At 42.2% G+C, this 18,102-nt stretch overlaps 1 protein-coding gene across 1 annotated transcript in view; it reads right to left on the bottom strand.

Annotated features, from left to right (window-relative positions):
- The window catches only part of met (MET proto-oncogene, receptor tyrosine kinase), a 64,584-nt gene extending 47,625 nt beyond the window's left edge, over positions 1–16,959 (bottom strand). The window contains exons 1-2 of the mRNA XM_086149272.1: positions 16,812–16,959; positions 13,472–14,672 (exon numbers count right to left, since the gene is read on the bottom strand). Of these exons, the coding sequence (XP_086005398.1) occupies positions 13,472–14,671 (1,200 nt within the window). The 5' untranslated portion in view covers position 14,672; positions 16,812–16,959. The remainder of the gene's footprint in view (positions 1–13,471; positions 14,673–16,811) is intronic.
- Between the last annotated feature and the right edge of the window lie 1,143 nt (positions 16,960–18,102).

Below are 18,102 nucleotides of genomic sequence, written 5' to 3'. Positions count from 1 at the left end.
ATTCTGGACCGCAACATAAGATTCATTCATTCATTCATTAATTCATTCATTATCTACACCGCTGATCGGGGTCACGGGCCACGGCAGGGAGAGCCAATCAGAGCAGACACTGGGGTCGAGAGGCGGGGCTTAACTTGGAGACGCCACGGAAGAACCCGACCGAACCCGAACCATAACTTATCGTAACAGAGCGTCTTATTACATTGTAATAAAATGTTATTACATTACATTTTAATGTAATTACATTGTGAGTTGATAACATGTCACTACATGAAAAAAACTATATATACATATGTATATAGTTTTTTGTTTTTTTTTCCACAGAAAATAGAACAGCTTTTTTTTGCCATGCTAAGCTAAGAGTTGGTACGTCGCAGTCTCACACAATGTAGTGACGTGTTGTTATCAACTAACAATGTGTAAAAAAAAAAAAAAATATATATATATATATATATATATATATATATATAGCTTGTTTAAAAAAAGAATATATATATATATACAGTTTGTTTAAAAAAAAGAATATATATAGTTTGTTTAAAAAAAAAAAAATATATATATATATATATATATATATATATATAGGTTTTTTTTTTACACGTTTAACCTAGTTTTTTAAAGTATCTTCAACTCTCCTGCCTGTGTGGCCCAAAAAATTTGTTCTCTGTCCCCACAGAGCAAATATGACATGAAATAGCCTTCATCCTCCACACACACACACACCCACACACACACACACACACACGCAGGCTTAGCCTGATTATTTATCTCAGTCCGACTATTCACTGTGTAACCAGCGTGCCGTTACACAACCTTGCCGCGATATAAAGCAAATTAACTTTAAAAACTCGCAAAGTGTCGTAACATCGAGTACCCTGGGGTGAAACACTGCAGTACAACGCATGGCGACGTAACCAACGAAATGTATGGTACACATAATATATCTTAACAATGTAACTCCATGTATTCACTCTATCATGATATAAAGTATTGTGATAAATACTTTAAGTACATGTTGCAGTACTGTTGCATGAAGTACCACATGATGCATTAACAGATTAAGTACTGGAACATAATGTTTAACATGTAACATGATGTACCGTCTTGAAAAGTACTACAACACGATGCAGTAATACGAAATGATAAGCAGTATATGTACCCGATGTACTGCAACACAATTCTTAATATGAAGTATTTTAACCGATACAATGTGCAGTAACGCAAAGTACTGTAACATCATAATACTAGCATTGTGACACAAGTACACAACAATTCAAAGTATTGTAACTTAACGTACTACATAGAACACACACACATCCAAGTACTTTGAGTTTTGTAGTAATATAGCTCAATTTTTGTATATAATACTCCACTATTTAGTATTGAAAAGGTAATAAAGCAATACTGAAGAAGTGCTGTAAGTACTGGACTATTGAGCGCACCTGAATATAAGCCGCACCGGCTAAAAATAAACAACTAAATAAATATATAACCCGCAGGTGTACACTTTGTAACGAGATATTTAACTGAAAAATGTTTCCAAAACATTTTTTTTTTACTTTTAATTGAATACTTGACCAGTAACATCCGCAAATACATACTGAAATCTTTTTTTTTTTTTTTTACGAGCAGTGCCTGTAAATAAATAAATTAGACTCATCGCTGTTTAAGCTACAGTGTTAAGACATTTTACAAAAAATAGCGGTTGATAGCTAGGAAATTACAATAGTACGTGTAAAAATACTTGCGGAGGAGGTACATTTAGCCAGTAAGGGGCGCTGAGCAAGCACAAGACGCACGCACACACACACACACACACACACACACACACACACACACACACACACACACACACACACACACACAGTTAGCCAATGAAATGTTGGGAAAACATACAGGAAATGACTTGCCGCCCCCACGACAATAAAAGCAGCCATTTTTTTCCCCCTCATCCAGTTTTCGCTAAAGCTAACGAGGCTAATCATCCCTTGCTGCGAGCGCACAGCAAGCAGGGGTATTTATTTTATTTACAGAAGTATTTATAGACTTTTGTCTCTCTCCAGGGATACGTTTTAACAAGACTTTTCCAGGACGATCCCAAAAGAAAAAAAAAAAAAAAAGGCGAGGAGACGGACAACAGCGTTCCCACCCTCCAAATATTTTCCACCCCCGTTCTTAAAATACCACAGATGTATTTTTTTTTTACTTTTAAAAGGCATTTTTCTGGAACTTTCTCATCTTGTTTTTTGTTTTTATTCCCCCTGAATTTAAAAAAAAATATTTTCCTCCGCTTGTTTAATTCTTTTTTTTTTTTTTTTAATTCAGACATTTTTTGTGTGTCTATATATGTGTGTATTTCTGCTGTGTGTGTGTGTGTCTATCAGTGTGAGTGTGTGTGGTGTATGTCACTTTATGTGTGAGTATCAACATGTGTATGTCTAACTATGTGTGTGAATATCATTCTGTGTGTGTCAATGTGTGTGTCAATGTGTGTATGTCTATCACTGTGTGTGTGTTTCTCTATGTCTGAGTGTACCCATCTTTGTGTGTATCTCTATGTCAATGTCAGACTTTTTATCTGTGTGTGTGTGTGTCCATATGTATGTTTGCGTGTCTGTCTGTCTGTCCCTATGTCCACCCTTAAGTGTGTGTGTGTCTGTGTGTGTGTGTGTGTGTGTGTGTGTCTGTATGTATCCTATATGCTTGTGTGTCTGTCATTCTGTGTGTATCATCTTGTGTCTGTATGTGTCTTTCTATCCGTGTGTGTGTGTATATCAATGCGTGTCTTTCTATCTGTGTGTGTGTGTGTGTGTCCGTCTATCTGTGTGTGTCCATTTGTATGTGTGTCTGTTTGTGTGTGTGTGTGTGTGTGTGTGTGGCCTGCTTATATTTTGCCCCTAAATTGGGATGATTGATGTCTAGAGCAGCCTGAAGCTCTATTTCAAGCTGGAGCACAAACACCGGCTGGAGCGGAGTGTGTGTGTGTGTGTGTGTGTGTGTGTGTGTGTGTGTGTGTGTGTGTCTGTGTCTGCATGTGTCGGTGGGTTTGTGTGCATGCGTGCGTGCGCACTTCCCGTAGCCGCGAGCCCTCGACGCACCGTAAGCTGCCTCGGTTGGTGAACTTTGTGATCACAAGCGTTTCAAAGAACACACACACACACACAAACACACACACACACACACACACACACACACACACACACACACACACACACACACCAGACGAAGAACCTGATGGACCTGAGGAAGAGGAAGAAGAAAAGGAGGACACTTCTTCTCCAGGCTGTGTACATACAGTGAGATTGACAGACATCTCTCCGTGTGTGTGTGTGTGTGTGTGTGTGTGTGTGTGTGTGTGTGTGTGTGTAAAATGCCTTTCATTAAAGACCTCAATCCAGGTCACCTAAAAAACTGTCTTCCTGCAGATCAAGGTACAGTTTTGTAACCCGATCGATCAATGATAAGCATCAAACGATCAATAATGGCCGGCCACACTGGAACTCACCAATCAGTAGGAATCAGAATTTCTTTCCAGATCAATACATCAATCTGATCGCACTTCCATTGTGTTTTTGCATATTTAATATTATTTTTTTCAAACCTATCAGTATAATTCTTGTCAAGATTTAATTATTTTAATTTATTTTTTTCAATGATTTTTGGAAAATCCATAAACAAACAAACAAAAAAAAAAAATCAGCGAGACATTCCCCGACACAGAAATAAAAGATCGGCGGAGTGAAACGAAGCACCGGAGGGGGCGATCCGCCGGTCGTTGTCGTCACGGCGACGGCGCGACCCTTATCAGTCTCGGCCTAAATTTGCCGCAGGCGTCCTCCGATGGAGCCGCATCCCAGCCGCCCCATTGGCTGTCAGCTTGCAGGCGCTGACGGTTTGCACATTCACCAGTCTTTACTTTACTGGGGAGGGAGATAAGATGTGCATACACACACACACGCACACACACACACACACACACACGGGGGGGTTAATAATCAAACTGGCGGGCCGGAGGGCGAACGGCGGTGAAGCCATGCAGAAAAACTGGGCAGGAAATGCCAGCGCACGCCGGATAACCCCAAGAAGAGGGATGGATGGGGGGGGGGGGGGTTGGTTGGCACGGCGACGACGGGAGTGTTTTGTGGAAGATTGAAAAAAGAAAATGAATAAATAAGATTTCTACGTGCGCAAGGATTCTAGTATTTACGGTAAATATCATCCGTCATTGCAAGGAGATGAAGACTTGATGACTCCTGTCTCACCGAACCTCCGCTCCCCCTTCCTTCGGCCACGGACCTGTTCGGGCACGGGCGCCCGCGCTGATGCAACGCCACACACTGGTGTGTGTGTGTGTGTGTGTGTGTATGTGTGTGTGTAGGGGGGCTGGCAGCTCACGAAGCCAGGTCGGGGCACGTCTCCACCTGGTTGCGACACTGCCTCCGAACGTTCTCGTCACGACACCCAAAGCCCCCCCACCCCGTCCGGCACCCGAGTTCGACCCCGCACACACACACACACACACACACACACACACATTACCAACCCCCCCCCCTTCCAATGGAGGCTTCATCACCGCATGCTTTGTTTGGTTTTTTTGTTGCCATAGTTGCGCAAAACGCCAACAAAAGTAATTTTCCGACGGGTCCGTGCGCGGACATGCATGGAAATGTTTGCATGCAGGGGTCACAGGGGTAATAACTAGGTTATTACTCAGTTATTACTATTTAATAACCGCTACAGACCAATCAGTAATTCAGTCACCAACTGACAAGTAACCATAGCAACAAAGACAACATAAAAGAAGGCAGGGTGGAGATAAACAATGGTGAAAATAATAGACCGATAACTTCAACTAATCAGGAATAACACCCCCATTATAGGGAAAAAAATAAAAATCCGCCAATCAAAACCGATCGCTTGTAAATCAATAAAATTGATTGATATGAACAAAAAAAAAAAAAAATGAAATACAACACTACAGACAAAAAGGGGGGGAAAAAAAGGGGGAAAAATTGGACATTTTCAAGGAAAGGTTTTTGTAGCAGTGCTTTTCCCTCCGTGTGTTCTGCTCTAAGACGTGCACGTGCACGCTCACACTGTTTGTGTGTTTGCGGCGCCCGCCTGGACTTGGCGGCGCTGAGGCGGCTGCAGGTCTTATCGGCCCGGTGGAGGTGGAGGGACAGGACCGGGCAGGAACCTCCATTATTCCTGTACGATCCACGGCACCGCGAGGAGCAGCCGGGGCACGACGGGCTCGGGCACGACGGCGGCGGCGGCGGCAGCTGGATAGTTTCGGCGTGTCGAGGTAAAAGACGAGATTAAATGGATTAAATATAAAAAGACTAAAACCAAAAAAAGCCTCTGTTTATCTGATCATCCCTGAGGTCATCGAGGTGGAGCTCGGGGGGCGGAGCTAAAGGCGGCAGCGGCAAGACATCGAAGGAAAGGAGGAGGTTTTTTTTTTAAATAATGATAATTTTAAAAAACAAGGAAAAAAAATAATAATAATAAAAAACCTTGATGAAACAATCTTGGTCACATGACCCAGGGAGAAAATGAGCAGATGCAGAAAAACTACAAAAATAAGCAAAGGAAGTACAAAACAATCTGCAACAATGAAATAAAAAATTTCCTATTTAAAAAAAAAAAAAAAAAAAAAAAGGCTTTTCTTCTTTAAATCCAATTATAGATTTAAATCTATTTAAATCCAACTATTTGTGTCTGTCTTTTAATTTTAATGTAATAATTTTTTTTTGTGATTTATATGGTTTTCTGTTTATTTTTTTTTAATCTTTATGATTCTTTTGTCATTATTTAATTTTCTTATTCCAATTTTTTACTGGAAAATGTGACTCTTTTTTTAGATCTACTTTTTGCCCATTTGCAGCACATTTCTTGTTTTATAAATAATACATTTGAACATGCCTTGCTCGACAATATACCAATCTACATAAATAAACCAATATACATAAAAAATCCAAATTTAAAAGAAAAAAAAAAAAACGATAAAAGTGTGGAAAAATAAATTAAACTAAAATTAATAAATGAATGCACTATTTTGATTGAATCTGAGATAATTCAGTCTTTAATTTCAATTTGTTTTTTGATACGTATTCTAACTATTTATCCAATATAATTTATTTAACAATTTTCAGCTATTTGCATGACATGAAGCTTTGAAATCCTTTTAGGGGCTAATTTTTCAGATTTTTGTTTGTCCCCCACAACAAAATCCTACAATAAAAATTTGTTTTTGTAATTGACATTCATTCCTGCTTTCAATATATTCTGATTTTTCTCTTGTGTGTGTGTGTGGTTGAGACAAACTCACCCTTATCTATTTATTTTTCAATCTTTTTTTGCCAAATTGGAGCATATTTCTCAGTTTTATTAATTTAATAATATTAATACATTCTATTTAATGTGCCTTATTTAACACTGTAGAGACACTCAAATCACCAACTTAATTGAAACAATAAAAATGACAAGGGGACAAAAAAAAAATAGCTAAATGAATAAATAAATAATAGAATTTAATGAGTTGTATTTTATAGAATATAATATAATTTAGTATTTAATTTTCATCGATTTTTTTTTAAAACTAATTCAGACGATTCATTTCAATTTCTTCAACTGCATTTATTCAGAGTCTTGGTACAAATACTACAAGTATTACTGCCGCTAATACGACCCATGGTGTTCCCTGCCGTCTGGACGATGATGTCACAGAAACCCGAGGGGGACGAGGAGAGGAGGGTCACGTGACCCCTGCATTTATCTAAAGACCACTTTAGGATCATCCCGGGTTTATTAAACACAGCGTGAGGGGGTGGAGGGGGGGGGGGGGGGGTCTTCTCACTGCGGTCGCCATCAATCTGATGGGGGGTTTCTGGTCGATACTAACCCGGTGAGCGTCCTGAGCTGATTTATTTCCCCGTGGAGGAGGAGGAGGAGGAAGGGAGAACCTCCAGGGACATTTCCTCAAGACATCTACAGGGAGGAATTTCTCTGTTGCGTTTAAATCTGGCTTTTAGGTCACTTACGGTAATCCCATGGTCACCAGTAAACTTCTCTCCAGGTATTAAGAGAACCTGGAATGAACCCGGCAGGCAGAAGTTGGGGAACCCAGATAGGAGAACTCAGAACCCAGATTCTAGACGCTTTTTGTGCCGAATTCCTGTTTTCCGATTTCTCATGTCATACACCAAACTTCTCGCCATCTCCTCGCACCTCTTGCATACATGCTGCCCCCCTGCCACCTTCGGCGGACATGTATGTGTGTGTGTGTGTGTGTGAATGTGATGAAGGGGTTATGGAGGTGGAAACCGTTTGCCGGATTGTTCCTTGTTGTGTATTTTCTTAGACAACCCGCCTCCCCACTGCCTTTTATGACTCTTTACGGCGTTGTCCACCTGCCAGCCAGCCGGCCGGCCGGCGCCGCAACCCGCTCGCCATCTGCTCTGAAACCAGAATTTCAGAAGCGGATCTGAGGAGGTTTTTTTTTTGTCCCAGATTATTAAGTTGTTCCTTGCGGAGTCCACCAAAGATGATGTTTCATCTTTTTTTCTATTTTTTTTTTTTTTTTTGCAACTTTCATTTTAATTTTTCTTGCATATATTCTGTGAATATTTAATTTAAAGAAATAATGTCTTGGTTTTAATATAATTTATATTATACTATATTATTTATTTATTTAATATATTTTTTTAACACATTTTTGGGGATTTACTTGCAAATTTTCTCTTAATGAATCTTAATTCCTATTTACCGAATTTAGATATCTAACTAATAGCTTGATGTTCTAGCAGCTTTAACTCAAGATTTACAAAAAAAAAAAAAAAAAAAAAAAAAAAACAACCTCCCCTGAATACAGCAGCATAACATATTTAATTACAAGAAATAATGTTTGGGTTTTGAGGTAGTTTATTTATTTATTCACTTTTTTGTGATTTCTCACTAATTTTTTATGAATTTCTGCGTGAATTTTAATTCCAATTTATCAATTGAGATTTCTTGCTAACAGCTCGATGTTCTAGCAGGGATTAAAAAAAAAAAAAAACACAAAAAAACACCCCTCTCCCCTGAATACAGCAGCATAATATTCCATGAAACTTTAATATGAAAAAATAATGTTCAGGTTTTAAGATAATCATTTTTTTCAACTTTCTTTTGTGATTTCTCTATAGTTTTTCACGACTATTTGTGTGAACTTCAATTTCAATTTACCTAATTAAGATTTTTGCTAAAGGCTTGTGTTCTAGCAGAAATTTTACTCCCCCCCAAAAAAAACAAAAAAAAACCTTTCCCCCTTTCCCTCTGCCAAATGAAACAGAGATTATTCATCAATTGCAGATGTCTTAGACAAGTGCCAGGTGGAGCTTCTGGACTTTTCTTCAAGGTCAGCAGCTAATTCTGGGAAACCGATCGACATTTTTGGCCAGTGAATCGTCAGATGTGGCACTGATTCGCCGGGAGCGGATAAACCCCTGCAGGCTAAGGGGTCACCTCTAGAGGGAGATGCAGGCAGGAGGTCAAGGAAAGTAAGAAAGTAAGTGACGCTCCTGCACCTCCCCAGGAGGAACACCCAGAGGAGCAGCAGCAACGACAACGGAGAAAAGGATTGGATCACCCGAGAAAAAAACAACAATATCTACCAGGCTATCCGGCAAAGATAAATAGAAATTAGTGAATAAATTCAACGAGGGAATTCCCAGAATTCACTCTACACATGACATCTGGGACGTATTACTGCATTATCCGCAAAGGAAAATACTTGGGGTTGCACAGAAGCTAGCAAGCAGCCTAGGAAACCGTGCAACCTACCTGGAGCGGCCTGGAGAATAGTGTATTTGGAAAAAAAAAGAAATCTCTGAGACTCACAAGTTACTTTGAGCTTAGCGTTAGCATTCTAGCGCTAGTGACAGGATACACACAGACGGGCGTCCTGCGTTACTTCACGCAAGGGACCTCATCTGGGTTGGAAAAGTGCCTGGAGTGTCCATATACGGGATCTAACAGGTGGTGAAGTAGTTACTTTCCTGAAAGTTACTGGAAAAAGATGCAAGAAGGTGCTGAGGTGACATCTAATGCTGCAGCGAGGGCAGCTTGAGGCTCAAAGCAGAACGGGGGCTGAGTCATCAGCGATATCAACAGGATATGACAATAACCAGCAACGGGAAAAAAAATCTGAAAATCAGCCCTAGCCTCTTACTGTGAAAATGGTGATGGTGAAAGACGGGAAGATAAACCAGAGGTCAGCGAAAGAATTGCACAAACGTCAAGATCAGGGAGGCGTTAAGGAGAAGAAATTCAGCAAAAATGAATACACGCAAACCAGCAAAGGCAAAAACAACTTGTGAGCTAGCGAAAAACTATGTGTGAACTGGCCAAAAATTTACACCTTAACAAGTAGAAATAACATGTTGACTAGCAAAAAAAAAAAACTTGCAAACAAATTAGCAAGAGCATTTACATGTAAGCAACCAGAACTCCACATGGAAACAACACAAAAACTATGTGTAATCTAGCAAAACACACTTAAACTAACATACACATTTTCATGTGCATGACCAAAACTGCGTGTAAACCAGCAAAACGTTGACATGTAAACCATCAAAACAAAAATACATGTAAATGAGCAAAAAATACAATTTACAGAAACATTGATATGTAAATAATCAAACATGTTTACATGTAAATTCACGAAAATACTAAATGTGAACTAAAGTTGCCAAAAACTGTGTACTACCAAAAAATAAATGTAGACAACCAGAACAAAAATGGGAAATGCAGCAGAAATATGTAAATAAATAAAGAAATATGTCAACTTTCAAGAACATGTACGTAAACTAGCAAAACACTTACAGGTAAACAAGAAAAAAATACACTTAATCTAAACACACAAATGTACATATACTACCAAGAACTACATGTTGCTTAGCAAACAAAACATTTCAAGGAACTCCCCAAAAAATACAGTCAACTAAAGATGTAACTTGTAAACTAGAAAAATAAAAATAAACTAACCAAAAATACACATAAACTAACAAATAACTTGACATGGAAACTACATCCCAACTAGCAAACAAAAATATACACGTAAACTACCAAAAAAAAATGAACAAGCAAACCTATATACATGTAAACAAGACAAAAACTACATGAAAATTAAACTACCCATAAACTATATGACTACCAAAAACCAACATGTATACAACCAAAACAGAAAAACGGGTAAGCTAGCAAAAAATATAAGCAAACTAGCAAAAAACTTCTTGTAAACAAGCCAACCTATTTAGATGTAGTATGAAAAAAATGAAATGTATTCAAAACTAGCCATAAACTGAACAACCAAAACACGGTATGTAGACAACCAAAACAAAGACAAGCTAGCAAAAAACACAAATAAGCTAGCATGAAACTACTCGTCAACTCGTAAACTACTCGCAAACTTATTTAGACGTAAAGTAGGAAAAAACTACATGTAATCTAAAAGATCCTTAAAGTATGTGAGTAACCAAAAAACATGTAAACAACCAAAACCAAAATAAACATAAGCTAGCACAAAAATACAAGCAAACAACCAAAAAACCTCTTGTAAACAAGCAAACCAATCTAAATGTATACCAGGAAAATGGCTGAATGTAAACTAAACAAGCCATTAATTATTTGAACCACCAAAGAACAGCATTAAACAACCAAAACAGAAAGACAAGTAAGCATGCAACAAAAAAAAAAAAAAGCAAATTGGAAAAAAGCAAAACAAAGAGATTCGTGTGCCTGCCTGTCCAATAAAAAAAAAAAAAAAAAACATGCCTCAATGCTTTTTCATTTAAAAAACAAAAAGCAAATTTAAAAAAAAAAGCTCAATCTGACTGTAACGCCCTACTTTCCCACAGGTGCCGGTGACAGGTGTACATATGGGGGGTCGGGGAGGGGAATGGCCGCTTGCCACGGTGGATGGATGGCGGAGGGATCATCTTCCGCCCAGCTGCTGATTCCCTGTTATCCTCCAGCCATTCATCACGGCTCGCTGAGAGTCAGAAATGCAACAACCCCCCCCAGCCTCCCCCAGTCGGACCACCCAACCCCCCCGTCGTTCCCCCCGGCCTCCTCTCATGGATCAGCGCCGATGGACCCGAACACCCGGCCGTCGGCTCCTGCTGCTTCTTTTTAAACCCCTCCGGACGTCCGAAACAAAAAAAAAAAAGGTTGGGTCTCGAGCACGAAAAATAAATGAATAAAAATTTCAAGGAAATATGGAAGTGTATATTGCTATCACATAAAAAACACTGTAAACACGTAAAAAAAAAGTTGATTTCAAAGAGGGAGGATTTTATCCCCCCACGAGACTCCAAGGCTGCTGAAGTACAGATGAAGTCACACTCCGTGGGGGGTTGGGTTGTGTGTGTGTGTGTGTGTGTGTTGTTGTGTGTGTGTGTGTGTGTGTGTGTGTGTGTGTGTGTGTGTGTGTTGGGGCTTCCGTATTGACGGACGCTCCGGCAGGGCGGGGAGGTCGTTAGCTTCTTGTCATTATTGATCAGCTGATCCAGCTGACTGTCGGAGCTGAAGTTGATATATTGGAGCCTGGTGAGTAATGGGTGTGTGTGTGTGTTTGTGCGTGTGTGTCGAGGCGGTAAGGGTAACTAAAACTAATGAATTGAATCGTTCCCTTTCAGCCTCGAGCCTGTTTTTTTGTATTTTTTGGTTACTACAATCGCGGTGAATTAGCTTGTAACGCAACACGGTGCCTATCTGGAGGCGGGGCTCGGCGCCCAGTCACCCACTGAGTGATGATGTCATCGCGTTGAGTTCGATCTGCGTCAACTGGAAGGAGCCTGAGTTCGCGGGGTGAATCAAAAATTCTGCCTTTTGCATGACAGGAAAAGGACGCTAACTGTGGGGATGTAGAATGCTAAGCTAGCAGGGCCATGCTATGCTGCACCTTGATCGGTGAGTTTCGATGACGATCTCACCTTAAGATATTATCTTAAAAATGCAATCCTCCCCCAAATAGTCTAAGGATGACGGAAAAACAAGAAATGTACAGACACATGGTATGTATTTTCATATATACTATTAAAAATGTTCAATAATTAATAAAGTAAATCTAAAATGAAAATGTTAATAAACAGATAAAAAAATACCAAAAAAAACAAAAAAATTATTGGGTTAAAAAAACTGGAAAAAGAATTTGCAGGAAATTCTGAAAAAAAAATCCTTTTCTTAAAAAAAAAACTAAATAAAAATAAATAAATAAAAGGCTTTTGTTTTCCATATTTTTTTCCTTTATCTAAATATAATCATCCAATTGAAACCAACAGTCCCCCCCTCCTATTGCATTATGTCAATTGTTGTTGTACTTTGCCCTAAATTGGACCCAGGACGTATTACACAAAAACAGAAGCAACACTGCTGCAGGGGCTGACAGCGCTCTCCAAATATGGTAGTTGGGAAGCTTCAAATTAAAAGCAGAGAATTTGCACTTCGACCCGGGGGCCTTTCATTCATCCGCGGCGGTGAGAAGACGTTTGCCGGGATGGCCCTTGAGCCGAGGATGTGGGAAAGAGCGAGGGGGACGGGAGGTTGCCGTGGCATCAGGTGGTGTGTCCGGTGTCTTGCTCAAAGGCAACTGGACTGACAAAACGCATGCACACAGGAGGCCGCCCATCCCCAAAAACAGAAAGCAGCCTTTTTTCCCGGCCTGCCATCCAGAACCGGGAAGGACAAAGAAAGAAACAAAGATGTAAAGATGTTCTCTGCTGAGGTGGACCAACACTGGTGGCACTTCTGGTGGCCAAACGACGGAATTGAAAGCAAAACAACCCCGAGTGGACCACAGACCCGAAGCTCAACAACGCTAACGTCACATCCGTAAACAGCTACGTTCATTTCTAACGTCACTGCAGACGTTCTTCCTGTAGTTTTACGCCAGCATGGTTGCTAAGCAATGCACCCGATTGACACACAGTGCAGAGTTCACTTCCAAGTTCTGCTTCGGACAAAAACAACGATGGCGGCGATGATGTACATTCTAAGAAAGATGCGGCGCAGCAAACAGCGGTAACCTGTACATTAAGTACATGGCAGCATGTGGACGGAAAATTCTTCTCCTGTTCCTTTTGCTGGTAGCCATTGAGCATACAAGTCAACACACTGGCCCTCCCCACGTCTTCCTGGTGTCCAAACCCTGGAACTACAGGTACATCCCTGGTCATTCGGCCTTGACATTTTTCCACTCGTTATTTAATTGGAGAAAGAAGGGCCGCAAGATTCAACAACCACCTCCAATCAAGCAGCCAAGTGCTTAACTGGATGCGCCCAGTGGTCTCACTTTACAACCCGACCATCGATCACCAACAATTTTCTTGCTAGCTTGTGATTCTGAGCAACTAGAAACTCACGGATGCCCCGACCCGGAGCGAGGCTAGCGACTCAAACGCGTGTGGACCTTCGCCTCCCAAGCTCTTACCACATTGTAGCAGGACTTCTTCTCTGAGCCGGTGAAGTGGTACGGTTCCACGGTGCTGCAGCTCTGCATGTACATCTGGAACATACTGTTGATGTACTGCAGGGACATGATGCAGACGGCCGAGTTGGGGGTCGGCTCCGGGGAGTTGGGCTTCCCGACGGCGAAGGCGGCGAACAGCACGTCTTCCCCCTCCGACACCTTCAGCAGCTTCTGCAGCTCCACGTCCTTGCCGACCTTGATGACGTGCGCCGCCTGGAGGATGTTGAACACCTCCTTGAAGGAGCGCCGGCGCCTTTTGTCCGTGCTGATGCACTCGAGGGGCATCTCCACGTAGCGTCGGATCTCCAGGTCTGAAGAGCACATCCTCACGATGCGGGTGTGGTAGGCCGGCGAGTCCCGGCTCACCCGCTGCACCGTCAGGAAGTAGACGAAGGGCTCGCTGTGGAAGGAGTAGACGTATCTCAGGTAATAGTTTCCGCGCAGAGACGGGATCAGGTCCATGTAGGAAAGGCTGGAGAAGAAAGTGAAGCCGTTTTGGCTGGTCTTCATCTTCCTCAGAGAGAAGGTGTGAGGACGACCGGCGCCGTCCGATGCGTTCCGCGTCCCGGGGATCTCGGAATTTCCCACGAAGAACTTGATCACGTTGCTCTCCACGTTGAGGACCTGGGACCCCGAGGGGCCCACCACCACGTCGGCGTCGCTGGATTGACCCCTGCCGTGCCTCGCTTGGTCGGTGAAGCAATACACCTGTTTGTCCACGGTGTAGGGGCCGCCGCCATCGTCCAGCACGTGCCGCCTGCAGACGCCGTTATCCACTGAGCCGCAACTGTACAAACCCTTATCGTACATGTTCTCCACCACCAAGGCGATGTTCCGGTTGTCCGCCGTCCCGCTGCCACCAGAGCTGTTCCTCCTCTGGCCGCAGGTCTGATTGGCCCACAGTGGCCCCGTGTGATACTCTGATAGCTTGCTGAGGTTTGCCGCCAGGGCGTAGATCCGGTTGACGGTGCCCGCGTAGGCCACCCCGTCCAGCGCCACCACGTTCTGGACGGGGGACTCGGTGGTGAAGCTAGGAAGCTCGTAGCTCACCGAGAGGTCGAGCGGGGATACCTCCGATGAGTGGTCGCACTGGGCATGCTCGCCGGGGCGCACCGCCCACAGCAGCAGGAGTAAGACGGCATCCAGGGAGTGGCGATTCATCCTGTTCCAGAAAGAAGAGAAAAGAGAAATGGGGCCGGTGAAACTTCTCCCTCCGGTGCCAAGAACCCGAGACATCCATCATCCCGGACGAAATACGCCACAAGCACGGAAAAAAAAGACCCGACGTATTCATTGCTTGTACTCGAGAAATATTGGGATGTTTTTCTGTTCGCCTCTGGGACCAAGAGGCATCGGGCGCCGGTTCGAGACCTTAAACCGCCTGAACCCGATCCAGAGACGTCGGATTCGCGGGGCTGCAACTGCTCCAATTATTCTGGATTAAATACAAACAAACGGGCTGTTGGGTGATTTGACGGACCGGGACCGTCGTGTGACGCTTGGACGCGTTCAGATACGGGGACTGACGAGCGACAGGGCAGCGCTGGGTCTGGTCTGGCGCGTGGTGATGGAACAGGAAGTCAGTCCTGCTTGGCCCGTCTAATCCGCTAATCTGTGTTCAAAGTGATTTTGCTGTTATTTAATTGCCGATTATATTGATTTTCTAACATTTTCCCGGGCATGGAGGCGCATTTTCAGCTCTGCCCTACTGGCTAGGCTAATGCTAAGCGCACCATGGTCTCCAGGGAGGCGCCGGAAAATCGGGAAAAAAAATTTACTTTCAATAATGATAAAACTTCATATTAACTCTCAAAACAGAAAAGCTCAGATTGATTTAAATATAAAGCGACACCATTACTATAAATTATACCAAATAAGCCCCTCCCCTTCTTGCTGATCGGTACCTGGGCTACTTGTGTATTCATGTTATATTTTTGGATTTTTCTTTGTATTTATTCCTTATATACTAAGCATGTAGATTGGGTGACACATTCGCTTATAAATTAAAACAGGACGGAAATTAAAGACTTGAGAGCAGAGCGTCACGGTGGCCGATCGCTGGCGAAACCTTCGAAATTATACTTTTTAAAAAGTATTCCACCTAAGAAACCCTCCAATATACTTACACTTATATAGTAATAATAATAATGATGATGATGATGATGATGATGATGATGATGATGATAATTATAACTGAGCCGACCATGTGATTGGCCACCACCTGCCGTTGGCCTGATCAGCAAAGCCACCACAAACACTGGGAGACAACAACCTGTCTGAGTTCGCAGGTCGAGGAAATGAAACAAAAACAACAACAACAAAAAACAACGAGGGGTTTGGGTGAGAGCTTGTTGCTCCTCCTCTTCTTCCTCCTCTTTCTGCTCCTCCTTGCCATGACAAGGAAGCCTCACCGCGGTGGAAGAAAGAAGAAGAAAACGGAATCCGGAGCGCCGGTGACCACGAGGCCAGAGGAGGTGAATCATGCCCGAGGAAGGAGGGAGGGAAGAAGAGAGAGAGAGAGAGAGAGAGAGAGAGAGAGAGAGAGACAAAGAGGAAAAAGGAGGGAAGAGGAGAGAGAGAGAGAGGGAGGAAGGAGAGGGGGGTCAGCAGCCTAAGTTTAGACAAGGAGACCCAAGAGAGGTGAAGTAAACTTAATTAAAACAAAAAAGGGGGGAAGGAGAGGTGTGTGTGTGTGTGTGTGTGTGTGTGTGTGTGTTGGTTGGGGGGGTCCTCAAACCACAGATGAATAAGGATAAAAACAAACAAACTATTCACACACACCTGGGATTAACAGTCTCACTTGTATGTGTGTGTGTGTGTGTGTGTGTGTGTGTGTCGTAGGTTCAGGGAAAACACACATTTGAAAAAATGCTTAATGTGGAAAAAAAAAACCACCTCAAAATAAAATTAAAAAAAAACACAGGTGGAGGAACGTCGCGGGGAAATCTCGTGAAAACACGTCAAATCCCGTGTCAGGAGACGTTTACAGTCTATGTAAATTTTTAGGAGGAGCAGGAGGAGGAAAGTGAAACTGATATTTTCTCGGCTTTTCAAAATAAAACAAGCGGACGGGTTTAATTAAAAAGCAGGTGACTCGTCAGTTCTACACCGGATTGGCGGGAAGCTCCAGAACTTTCCCCTTTTTTTTTGGGGGGGTACCGACACCTGCACCGCGGAACAACAGGAGGTGCGAAACTTAAAAATGTTTGTGACTCACACTCACGCACAGGCACACGCACACACACACACACTCACTTTCTCTCTCTCTCATACACACTCCAGACGGAGGGTGAGGTCTCACCTGGACTCAGATCATGATCCGACTCTTCCTCCGCTGTCCGTGTCTCCTCCTCTTCTTCTTCCTCCTCTTCTTCTTTTTTGTTTTTAATTCCCGCAGAGTTGCGGGGAGCGGAGCCTGACGTTCCCCTCGGTAACTCCGGTCCGGTCTGACTTGAACGCATCCAGTCACCCGCGATCTTTCTCCTCCGCTGGGAAGCTCCTCCTCTTCCCCCACCTCCTCCTCCTCCTCCTCCTCCTCCTCCTCCTCCATCTCCGCCAGCATCCAGGTGTCACGGACAACTTGGCGGATGTGGTTGATTTCGTTAAAAAAAAAAACAACAAACAAATAAACAAACAAATGAATCCAGAAATGTAGTTTTTTTTTCAGTCCAACAACTACAAATCCCAGATGGGGGGGGGGGTGTCACGTGACGAAAGAGCCAGTTTTAACCAACCCCCCCCCCCCCCCCCCCCCCGGGAAACGCAGCAGGTGTTCCCTTAACTCTTTTCTGTCCAGTAAACCAGCTGTTTTTTTTAAAAAAAAAAAACATATTTCAATTTGATTTAAACAAAGATAAGTGTAAATCAAAACGATAAAAATAAAAAATGAAATAAATAAATGAGGGGCAAATAGAGGAGGAATGTGGTCCGTGTTAAAGTAAATCAGTACATTGTTACGTTCTAGTGGCATTGAAGGGCAACAAAATACATATGAAATAATCTCACACACACAAACACACACACAACTTTACATGTTTAAATGGCCACGAGATAAACGTCATTCCCACACTTTTGATTTATAAACAGTGCACGGAGGTGGATTAGCAATAAAAGAAATAGGTAAAGAAGTAAATAAAACTTTGTTTAAGGAACCAATCCCAAGAATAAAACATCGAGTAATCTGGAATCACCGCGGGATAATTTTGAAGTGAGGCGAATAATCCAAGTGTGTGGCGCAGTTGACATTCGTGGTGGCGCCCCCTAGTGGCCAAAACACACAGCACATCATGAACCTGGAGGGAAGATATCGTAACAACAAATAGAATTCAATTTAAAAAAAAAAAAATGAAAATTGCAAAATAAAAAAAGATAATAAATTGAGAGTTATTAAAAAAATTGGCCTTATTTACCCAAAACACAATAGTGAAATATTCTCTAAGAATAAAATGGGATTGAGTTAGAAAAATAAATAGAATAAAACAAAAAATATTTAGATTAAATCTCCAGCTTCTGGATGGTTTAATTTTTACTTTGCACTTCTTTTTTTAAAAAAGTTTCCAATGAAAATGTTTAAAAAGGCCTCTGCTAAAAGA

Source organism: Fistularia commersonii, chromosome 7 (assembly GCF_037954325.1).
Source record: "Fistularia commersonii isolate RoL2024-O1a breed Wild chromosome 7, RoL_Fcom_v1.0, whole genome shotgun sequence".
Classification (NCBI taxonomy): domain Eukaryota; kingdom Metazoa; phylum Chordata; class Actinopteri; order Syngnathiformes; family Fistulariidae; genus Fistularia; species Fistularia commersonii.
Note: the sequence above shows the minus strand (reverse complement) of the source record. Positions and strands in the feature narration are given on the sequence as shown.